Source organism: Sphaerodactylus townsendi, linkage group LG15 (assembly GCF_021028975.2).
Source record: "Sphaerodactylus townsendi isolate TG3544 linkage group LG15, MPM_Stown_v2.3, whole genome shotgun sequence".
In the NCBI taxonomy this organism is placed as follows: Eukaryota; Metazoa; Chordata; class Lepidosauria; order Squamata; family Sphaerodactylidae; genus Sphaerodactylus; species Sphaerodactylus townsendi.
In genome coordinates, this window is record NC_059439.1 from 28,392,665 (window position 1) to 28,404,209 (window position 11,545).

Sequence of the window (11,545 nt, forward strand, 5' to 3'; positions counted from 1 at the left end):
AGAGGACTTGAGTCACCCCCCTGGGGACATTCTGCTCCGATGATCTCCCTGCAGTTTGGGCGAGGAGGGAAACGTGAGCACGATAATTATGTAAGCTTGGATCAGAAAGCCCTGTCCTAACAGGCCCAGATAGTGGGAATGGTGGGAGCTGGAGTACAGAGTTTTGAAGGAGGACATTGATATAGTGGGCATCACAGAGACATGGTGGAATGAGGAGAACCAGTGGGATGCTGTTATCCCAGGTTACAGGCTCTACAGGAAGGATAGGACAGGGCGTATTGGGGGTGGGGTGGCCCTCTACATCAAAGAGAGCATAGTGTCACATAAAATAGACAATGCAGGGGGAGCTGATTCCTCTACAGAAGCACTGTGGATATCAATACCAGGGGTGAAGCATAGTTTAACATTAGGAATATATTATCGTCCCCCTGACCAAAGCGCACAAGAGGATTCTGAGATGGAAAAAGAAATTAGAGAGGCCAACAAAAGCAAAAATGTCGTGGTAATGGGCGATTTTAACTATCCCCATATAAACTGGAAAATGCATGTTCAGGTCATAGTAAGGAGAGAACATTCCTGGATATGCTAAATGACTGTGGCTTAGAGCAGATGGTTGTAGAAACCAACCAGGGAGATGTGATCCTAGATCTAATTCTATGTGGGACCCAGGACCTGGTGCGGGAAGTCAGTGTTGTTGAGCCGATAGGGAACAGCCACCACAATGCTGTCAGATTCAGTATCTCAGCATGCTAACAAGTGGCAACTACTAATGTAGTTACATTCGCCTTCAGAAAGGGAAATTTCTCAAAGATGAGGGGGATAGTGCGCAGGAAGCTGAAAGGGAAAATCAAGAGAGTCAAAACTGTCCAGGATGCTTGGAGGTTATTTAAAAACACAGTAATAAGAGCTCAGCTGAATGTGTTCCACAGGTTAGAAAAGGCAGCACCTAGTCCAAAAGAAAGCCACCATGGTTAACAAGAGAGGTTGAGGAAATTATCAGAAAAAGAAAATGTCTTTTAGAAAATGGAAGTCCAGTTTGGCTGATGAAGAATATGAGAGGGAACACAAATGGTGGCAAAAGAGAAGCAAGTTAGCTGTAAGGGAGGCAAAAAAGGATTATGAGGAACGCATGGCTGTGAACATCAAAACCAGCAACAAACAGTTCTTCAAGTACATCAAAAGCAGGAAGCCACCAAGGGAAGCCGGTAGGCCCAAGTTAGATGACAAAGGAACAAAGGGTGTGCTAAAAGATGACAGGGAGATTGCAGAGAAGCTGAATGAATTCTTTGCATCTGTCTTCACCCAAGAGGAGGTGAGGAAAATTCCTGCACCTGAACCAAGCTTCTTAGGAGAGGCTAATCCGAGGAACTAACGTAAGATAGTGGTAGACAAGGAAGAAGTTCTGGCAGCCAGTGATAAACTAAATGCTACCAAATCCCCTGGCCCAGATTGCATTCACACCCAAGAGTTCTTAAAGAGCTCAAGCATGAAATTGCTGATGTTCTCACTTTAATATGCAACTTATCCTTGAAATCAGGCTCCATCCCTGAAGACTGGAAGATGGCCAATGTCACACCAATCTTTAAGAAAGGATCTAGTGGGGACCCGGGAAATTACAGGCCAGTCAGTTTGACATCTGTTCCTGGTAAATTAGTAGAATCTGTCATTAAAGATAAAATGATAAAACATGTACAAAAGCAAAACCTGCTGAGAAAGAGTCAGCATGGCTTTTGCAGAGGCAAATCCTGTCTTACAAACTTACTAGAGTTCTGTGAGGATGTAAATAGGGCATGTGGATAAGGGGAACCAGTGGACATTGTCTACTTGGATTTCCAAAAGGCTTTTGACAAAGTTCCTCACCAGAGACTATTGAGAAAACTCAGCAATGAAGGAATAAGAGGGGAAGTCCTCCCATGGATTAAAAAACTGGTTGAGAAACAGGAAGCAAAGAGTGGGTGTAAATGGGAAATTCTCACAATGGAGAGATGTGGGGAGTGGTGTCCCCAAGGATCCTCAGTATTGGGACCAGTGCTCTTTAACCTATTCATAAAATGACCTGGAAGTAGGGTGGGTAGCGTGCAGGCCAAGTTTGCAGATGATACCAAATTATGTAGGGTGGTGAGAACCACAAAGGATTATGCAGGAGTCCAAGCCGACCTTGATAAATTAGGTGAGTGGGCTACTGAAATGGCAAATGCAGTTCAATGTAGCAAAATGCAAAAGTGATGCACATAGGGGCAAAAAATCCAAACTTCACATACATCGCTACAGGGGTCAGTGCTATCAGTCTCAGACCAGGAAAGGGATTTAGGCGTCTTAGTTGATAGTTCCATGGGAATGTCAACTCAATGTATGGCAGCTGTGAAAAAGGCAAACTCTATGCTGGGGATAATCAGGAAAGGAATTGATAATAAAACTGCAAAGATTGTCATGCCCTTATATAAAGACAGACGGTGTCACCCACACACTTGGAGTACTGTGTTCAGTTCTGGTCACTACATCTCAAAAAGGATATTGAAGAGATAGAAAAGTGCAGAGAAGGGCAACGAGGATGATTGAGGGACTGGAGCACCTTCCTTATGAGGAAAGGCTGCAGCCGCTTTGGGACTCTTTAGTTTGGAGAGGAGACGTCCTGAGGGGATATGATTGAAGTCTATAAAATTATGCATGGGGTAGAAAATGTTGACAGAGAGAAATTTTTCTCTCTTTCTCACAATACTAGAACCAGGGGGCATTCATTGAAAATGCTGGGGGGAAGAATTAGAACTAATAAAAGGAAACACTTCTTCACGCAACGTGTGATTGGTGTTTGGAATATGCTGCCACAGGAGGTGGTGATGGCCACTAACCTGGATAGCTTTAAAAGGGGCTTGGACAGATTTATGGAAGAGAAGTCAATTTATGGCTACCAATCTTGATCCTCTTTGATCTGAGATTGCAAATGCCTTAACAGTCCAGGTGCTCGGGAGCAACAGCCGCAGAAGGCCATTGCTTTCACATCCTACATGTGAGCTCCCAAAGGCACCTGGTGGGCCACTGCGAGTAGCAGAGAGCTGGACTAGATGGACTCTGGTCTGATCCAGCTGGCTTGTTCTTATGTTCTTATGTTCTTAATGGTGTGGTTGGGTGAACTGGTGCATAATTTATTCATTTTATTTATTTATTTTTTCGATTTTTATACCGCCCTATCCCCGAGGGGCTCCGGGCGGCGTACAACAAAATCAATACAAACAAGTTAGGGGCAAACCGTACAAATAAAACAACAGCAGCCCATAAAAACTCCAACATTAAAACATACTAAATTTCATTAAAACAGCGGTAATATCATAATAAAGGCACCCGGAGAATCCTTTCCTTTAAAACCCTCCCCTAGGGAGCAATCGGACTCCTCCATAGGAGGATAATCTTGATGCAATCAACAGGGCGCATACTCAGCGTTGGTTGCTCCCAAAGGCCCGGGTGGAACAACTCGGTCTTACAGGCCCCAAGGAACTCACTCCAGATCCGCAGGGCCCGACAGCTGAGGGAGACTGTTCCACCAGGTCTGCTGCGGGAGGCCTGCCAGCCGCATCACAGAGGGGCCGGGGACTACCAGTAAATTCGCCTCTGCTGAGCGCAGATGGCGAGTAGGGACATATGGAGTAATAACCTGATCAAAGAAAGCCCTTGGGGTACAAATGGGTATCCCGAGTCTCTTGGGGAGTCAGGAATGGCTCGAAACTGCCTCCAATGGAGGCCCAGGCTGAAAAAAACGCTGGAAACAAGTGTGGCTATTGGGGACGGGTCAAGAGTGGAGAAGGAAACTGGTGTCGAGTTTGTGTGGAACGGCAGCCCCCCAAGGTGGTACCCGCTCACTCGGTTCCGCGAGCACAAGCTCTGGTTTCGAAGGGATCCAAGGAGTCGGGCTTATACTTTCTAGCCTGGAAAGGAAGTTGGTGGGGAATAAAGATCCAGGAACTCCTGCTCTAGCTGTGCTCCATCACAACCGAAAGCAGCTATTCTGAGAGACCCGTCTCATCCAGCACACTCTCTTTTTGAACTGTTACCATCCGGCAGATGATACAGGTCTATCAAAACCAGGACAAAGAGGCTTAGAGACAGCTTCTACTCTAGAGCTGTGGCTATGCTAAACTCTGCGGCTTTGTGTTGATGTGTTTGGGGCTGTGTCGGGATGGGTGGAGGAAGGGGAAAGTGAGGATGGGGTATGCGTCTGAAATTGTGTGCATCGAGGAATGCTGCTGTAAATTTCGTTGTGCTTGCACAATGACAATAAAATGCTTATGCTTATGCTGTTTATGTTCACATAGTGAACGTTCTGTTCCAAGACAAATTATTTAAGCAGCGGAGAATCTTACGTTTCCCCAGGATCCGTGGTAGTTATTCCACGTTAACTAACCCAGAGCAAATGGGTAAACTTCTTGAACATGGAGAAGTCTATTATACATTTTAACCCTGAATTTCCCCTCAGGAACTGGCACAATTTTTAAAATTCCTCACAACAGTTCTGTACGGTAGGTTAGACGGAGAGAGAGGTAGCGGCGGATGGCGACGCCGTGAGCTTTACGTGGCTCTGAATCCGTGCCTCTCCAGCGCTTGGCCAATATATTCTATTCATTACTCCTCAGCCATCCGCTGGGATTTCCTTTCCCGGCATATTATGAAATGATCACTTCCGAAGCCTCATCGTTTTTTTTAAAATATTTTAATTATATTTAAACACGGTAATTTCAATTCCCTGTTCTTTAAAACAAAGGCAGCTGCGCTGCTGAATAACAAGTACAATATAGAGACTTCTTTGGAAAAAAAAATACTCATGCGATATTGCACATTTAAGTTTTTTTTCTGCATTTTTCCTTCTTGTTTCTGTTGGCGATGCAGCCATATAGAAAATACTTCTGTTATGTACAGGTATGTTTGGGGACGGGGGGGCGGGGAGGTTGTTCACCAACTAGGACAAGTGGGGGGGAGGCATGGAGGACGACATGACAGAAACAGGGAGGAGTAACTTATTTTTTCTTTTTTGGCAGAGGAAATCTTGGCTCATGATAGCGCAGGTAAGAAAATTACACACACGGGATTTTTCAGGGTAGTAACTTTGGACCCGTTTCTCTTGGAATTACTTGTAGCCCTCAGTTTCACTTGGAAATACTTCTAGCCCTCAGGTTTAAAACAACTGAAAAATATCTGATTGTGTGCGTGCAGGGAAAGGAATGTAAGAGGAGCGCGAGGAAAGCTAGAAGCCCACAAGTCCTCAAGGAACGTGTAGGGGTCCGGGGGGGGGGAGGGGCAGGAGCGGTCAAGAAGCAGCTCCGGGCGGCGGAAGAGGAGCAGTGGAAGTCGAGTGGAGAGGCAGCACTGGCTGGGGGGAATTGGCATGCAACCTCTAGCAAGCCCCTCTCTGCCCTCGGGAAATAAGTTCCAGCAAAATCCACGCCGATGATGGATATTAGGCTCTGTCCAGGAGCAGAGTGGGAGGCGTGGAAAACGCACTCCCTGGTTTTCCATTTCCGGCAAAGAGAGAGAGAGAGAGAGAGAGAGAGAGAGAGAGAGAGAGAGAGAGAGAGAGAGAGAGAGGAGAGACCTTGGGGCAGGTCTAAGCTTAGAACCTGCCGGGATTGAAAAGGGTCAAGGACTGCTCTCCAAATATCAAGATTTTTGTGCGGAGTGCAAACAGGAGCGGAAGTTCCCCTCCCCTTCCCCCTTCCGGAGCGGCGGAGCCATTTCAGCCACACGCTTTCAGTGCCCCTTCTCCCGCTACGGCACTTCGATCCTCTCTCCGCAGCCAATCGCGTCTTGGCCCTTAAAGGATCACCCCTCTTCGCAGACCTTCAGAGACGACATTCTACTCCCCACGACTGCTGGCGGGCAACCGCGGCAAACCGGTTTTACATTCAAGGGTCGTTCCGGTCCCACGGCGTCACTTACAATCGAGCCCCCAAACAACCCCGGGGCATCACACGCCCTGTCAGGCTGACACCTCCCACCCCTCCTGGGCTACCGCCGCCTGACCAGTTCTGAACCGACTGCTCCGTTTTTTTAAATTCTCGGGATGGCTGCCAACACAAGCACCATAAAACCCGGCTTCCAGGGGCCACCTCCCACCATATACTGTGAGAATGCAGCAGAGGCTGATGATTAAAGTACTGTTTGTTGAGGAGGGGGAGAGGCCCTCAGCCAAGGGTGGGGACGCTTCTACCCTTAGGCGGCTGAGCCTGACACCACCCCTAGAGGGTGACGCTTTAAGCGGCATGAATCTCTGAGGGTCCTTCTTTCTTTTAAAAAAATAAACAAAAGGGAAACGATTTCCCCCTTCTCTCCCCATGATCAAGTCTGAACTTTGTTTCTGAATCTTAAAATAATTGGTCTCTCCTCCCTTACAGTTAGGAAAAAAAAATGCGCTGCGTCCTGGCCTACTCATCTGAGCACCCAGAAATACTGGCTCCTGTAACGCCACTCCCCTCGTGTGTTAACATAATAATAATAAAAAAAAACAAGTCAGGAATGTCACTTTAAGGAAGCCATAAAATAAATACTGTCTCTGGGAAGGAAAAAGAAAGAAAGGAGGAGAAAAGGAAAGGGCGGGGGGAGAGCGGGGAGGTTGAGGCATCACCTCTGTTGACAAGCTTGGCCCTGCGTGGGAAAGAACAGACGTCTGATTGGCTGGGGGTTGCGGGAGTCCGCCTTTGGAGTGTCTGGGTTTTGGCGAGGGAACTGGCCGCCCCGTGGTCCTTTGCACGTCTTTCCTGCCCCTGCTGAAGATCTGGTTGACAGGAGGGTGGGCGGGATTGGGGGGTGGGAGGGGTAAGGCCCTGGCTTTGTGGTGGCATCTGGGGGCTGCAGCGGCGGTCACTTGGAGAGCTTGCTGATGACACGGATGAGAGCGGCGTTTTCGTCCTTGAGACGCTGGTTGTCCGCCTTCAAATCTGAAAGAGCCTACGGGGCGGGGGAGAGGAAACACAGGTTTAGAGGCCTTCGAGATCGTGGGATGAGCCTCGTTTCTTACAATCCCAGACCGGTCAAAAAGGCCTCCCCGTCAAGGACGAGACCCCAAGGGCTGAGGTAACCAGGTGGGAATTACCTTCAACTCTTCCTCCAGCTCGGCGGCTTTCCTCTCCAAAGCTCGGCGTTCCTGGTGGGGAGAGGCAAAGAGATGAAAGTGGGTGTGGAAAGGGAGTTTTGAGTATCCATTTCAGGGTTGCATTCCAGCTTCAGATGTTCATGGGACTACAACCGGCTGATGGGATTTAGTCCATGAACATCTGGAGAGCCGCAGTTGCAGACCCCTGATCCATTTAAATCACCGAGTTGGAGGGGGTAGACGGGCCCTCTAGTCAAACCCCCCCACTCAAGGCAGGATCAGCCTAAAGCACAGGTGTCGAGCTTGCGGCCCTCCAGATGTTCATGACCTACAATTCCCCTCAGCCCTTGCCAGTATAGCCAATGCTCCTGTTGAGAGGGACTGATGGGAATTGTAGTTCATGAACATCTGGAGGGCCGTGAGTTTGACACCCTTGGCCTAAAGAGTTCCTGGAAAGCGTTCGCCCAGCTGCTGTTTGAAGACTGCCAGGGCTTGCCTCCTCCCAAGGTAGACGATTCCACAGCTGAACTACTCTTACCGTAAATGTTTCCCCCTAATATCCAGCCGGTACCTTTCTGCCCATAATTTATACCAGTGGTGGGATTCAGCCGGTTCGCACCACTTCAGCAGAACTGGTTGTTAAACCGGTGCTTGTAAACAACCAGTTGTTAACTTATTTGAATCCCACCACTGATTTATGCCCATTGTTGCAAGTCTTATCTTCTGTTGCCAACAAGAACAGCCCTCTTCCCCTATTGCCAAGCGATGGCCTTTCAAACAGTTAACGATAGCAATCTTGTCCCCCACAACCTCCTCTTTTCCAGATTAAACATCCCCAAGCCCCCCAGCCTTTCCTCACTGGGCTTGGTCTCCAGACCCTTGGGCGCATTTTAAAGTTAGGAAGCAAGAGGACGTACTCTCAAGCTCGCTTCAGAATTTCAAGGCATAACTTGCCTCTGCTAAATGTTCCTGGGTGAGAAGAAGAGTTTGGATTTATATCCCCACCTTTCCCTCCTGTAAGGAGACTCAAAGGGGCTTACAATCTCCTTTCCCTTCTCCTGCCCCCCCGCCCCAACAAACACTGAGGTGGGTGGGGCTGGGAGAGCTCTGAAGAACTGTGACTGGCCCAAGGTCACCCAGCTGGCATGTGTTGGAAGTGCACAAGCTAATCTGGTTCCCCAGATAAGCCTCCACAGCTCAAGTGGCAGAGCGAGTAACCAAACCCGGTTCTCCAGATTACAGTGAACCTGCTTTTAACCACTATGCCACACTGGTAAGAACAAAGTGCTTCCTTTCTGGATCAGACCAAGGTCCTTCTAGTTCCCCATCCTATGCAAGTTTCTCAGTAAGTTCGTGACTATCTGCTGGAAAACTGGCCAGTATTCCATTGGTGGACTGCGCCCACCTTCTTGCCCTTTGCTATAGGACAGTGGTGGCGAACCTTTGGCACTCCAGATGTTATGACTACAATTCCCATCAGCCCGTGCCAGCATGGCGAATTGGCCATGCTGGCAGGGGCTGATGGGAATTGTAGTCCATGAACATCTGGAGTGCCAAAGGTTCGCCACCACGGCTATAGGACATGAGGAATAGTGTAGCTCCCCCCATTTGTCAGCCCGCAGCAAAGGACCGCCTTCCTCACCACAGTCACAGAGTTGGCACATTCCCAGAACGCTCCAGCTTTTTGAAAACAGCAGGGGAAAGAGAGGCGAGAAGAGCGAACAAGTACTTACGAATCTCTCCAGCTCCAGGAGAGCAGGCCGCTCGGCAAAACGCTCCTGCCTCTGAGGGGGTAACGAAACAAAACACACAATGTGACACACACACACACGTAACGACGAAACAACGAAGCGCGACTGGGAGGGAGAAAGCTGGTGGTAATAAAATAAGCATGCATGCAGAGCATTTCAAGGGATCAAACTGCTTCGGGTTGTCCATATTCTTCGCAAAGGACCTGGACAGCAAGATGATGTTGTCAAGCCCGCTTTTGCAGACTGAAGCCAGAGAGAAATGAAGAAGAGTTTGGATTTGTACCCCACCTTTCCCTCCTGCAAGGAGACTCAAGATGACTTACAAGCTCCTTTCCCTTCCTCTCCCCACAACAGACACCTTGTGAGCAGTGGTGGGATCCAAAAATTTTAGTAACAGGTTCCCATGGTGGTGGGATTCAAACTGTGGCGTAGCGCCAATGGGGCTGGGCGGGGCATGATGGGGGCATGGCCGGGGATTCCAGGGGCGGGGCATTCCTGGGCGGGGCTGTGGCAAGGACGCAGCCGCTGCGCTGGTCCTTGGGCGGGAAACAAATGCACGCAGGAGCAGGCTGCCACGCACGCCGGTGCACCTCCTGCTAGACTGCTTCAAATTCTGTGCGCTACTGCTGAGAGGAGGGGCGTAACTAAGGCAAAAATCACGTGGCAAAATCACCAATTAGTCATCCCCTCTCGGCACACAAAAATAATTAGTAACCTACTCTCGGGAACCTGTGAGAACCTGCTGGATCCCACCTCTGCTTGTGAGGTAGGTGAGGCTGGAATGTAGGAGTGCGGTCACCCTACATGTAGGAGTGTGGAAACATATCTGGTTCCCCAGATAAGCCTCTGCCACTCAAGTGGAGGAGTGGGGAATCAAACCCGGTTCTCCAGATTAGAATCCCCCTGCTCTTAGCCACTACACCACGCTGGCTCTCAATGGCAGCACACTGGAGGCCCTCTAGTCAATCTAAGCCACAGACTAGGTCTGAACCCACCACTTCCCGAAACCTGCGTTGTTACCATCGACAATATTCCATTTGGGCAGATTTATATCAGGTAGCTCTGCCCCCTCTCCGTCCCCTCGTACCTGAGTCGCTCTTTCCAGCTCCAGCTTGACTTGGGTCAATTGCAGCTGAGCCTCTTGCAGCTGCTCCTTCAGTTTTTCGTTCTCAATCACAAGATCTTCATACAGCTTCAGGACAGACACACAAAGCAGGTGTTGAGGTCACGAACAGCCACGCCCACTGCCTCCCCGGGCAACACCCCCCCCCTTTCCAGCAACCCCATGATCGCTTACTTTTGTGTAATAGTTATCGGGCTCCTCTCTGCATCCCGATAGGCTGTTTCGTCTCTGGCAGGGAGCCGTCCGGTTGGGCAGGACACTGTTCATGTGTTCACTGAAAAGAGAGACTGAGTCACCGGGGGGGGCGGGGGGAGGGGGGCGAGGGACCTCCTTGCTCTCTGCAATTCAAGCAGGTGGCACAATCTATGGCGACTTAGGACTAATAAAAGGAAACACTTCTTCACGCAATGGGTGATTGGTGTTTGGAATATGCTGCCACAGGAGGTGGTGATGGCCACTAACCTGGATAGCTTTAAAAAGGGCTTGGACAGATTTATGGAGGAGAAGTTGATCTATGGCTACCAATCTTGATCCTCCTTGATCTCAGATTGCAAATGCCTTAGCAGACCAGGTGCTCAGGAGCAGCAGCAGCAGAAGGCCATTGCTTTCACATCTTGCATGTGAGCTCCCCAAGGCACCTGGTGGGCCACTGCGAGTACCAGAGTGCTGGACTAGATGGACTCTGGTCTGATCCAGCAGGCTAGTTCTTATGTTCTTACGATCTGCGGAAGGGCCTGTCAAGGACTGACAACGAAGCACACCAAGTGGAAAGGCTAATGGCAAAACCAAACCGTCATACTCACTTTGAACACTGAGCCATGAGCACAAAATAAAAGCAAAACTCTGAGCAGACTATGATATATGTATTGTCGAAGGCTGTCACTGCCAGAAGCACGAGGGTGTTGTGGGTTTTCCGGGTTGTGTGGCCATGCTCCAGTAGCATTTTCTCCTGACGTTTCCCGTACATCTGTGGCTGCCATCTTCAGAGGACCCAATGGTAGTAAAGCAAGTGGAGTATATGTACCTGTGGACATAGGTATCTATATCCAATTGCTTTATTACCACAGGTATCTATACTTTACTTGCTTTAATATCATCAGATCCTTTGAAGATGCCAGCCACAGATGCAGGTGAAATGTCAGGAGAAAATGCTACTGGAACATGGCCAGACATCCTGGAAATCCCTCAACACCCTAGATCAGTGGTGGTGAACCTTTGGCACTCCAGATGTTATGGACTACAATTCCCATCAGCCCCTGCCAAGCATGGGCAATTGGCCATGCTGGCAGGGGCTGATGGGAATTATAGTCCATAACATCTGGAGTGCCAAAGGTTCGCCATCACGGCCCTAGACAATGACATATTTTGTGACAGCACTGTAGATATGGGGTCTAAGGAGTTTATAGTATTTTTGGTCCCGGTCCCCATCCAAGGAGCTCAGACGGTTGCTTCTTAACAATTCTGGGAAACAGTTGAGGCACATCGGAGGTCCCCCAAGGGGCTTCTTGGCTAAGCAGGGATTTAACTACACCACTCTATGTCTGCCACCCCTAGATCCCATATGGTAGCGAGGGCAGGTCTCCAACACTGCTC

At 49.2% G+C, this 11,545-nt stretch overlaps 1 protein-coding gene across 5 annotated transcripts in view; it reads right to left on the minus strand.

Moving 5' to 3' along the window:
- Positions 1-4,961: 4,961 nt before the first annotated feature.
- PPP1R12C (protein phosphatase 1 regulatory subunit 12C) overlaps positions 4,962-11,545 on the minus strand; it is a 45,004-nt gene continuing 38,420 nt past the window's right edge. For all 5 annotated transcript variants that reach the window (XM_048517077.1, XM_048517080.1, XM_048517078.1 and 2 more), the window contains 5 exons: positions 10,127-10,226; positions 9,917-10,021; positions 8,812-8,862; positions 7,079-7,129; positions 4,962-6,933 (listed from right to left, as the gene is read on the minus strand). In XM_048517077.1, coding sequence (XP_048373034.1) covers positions 6,847-6,933; positions 7,079-7,129; positions 8,812-8,862; positions 9,917-10,021; positions 10,127-10,226 — 394 coding nt within the window. In that variant the 3' untranslated portion in view covers positions 4,962-6,846. The remainder of the gene's footprint in view (positions 6,934-7,078; positions 7,130-8,811; positions 8,863-9,916; positions 10,022-10,126; positions 10,227-11,545) is intronic.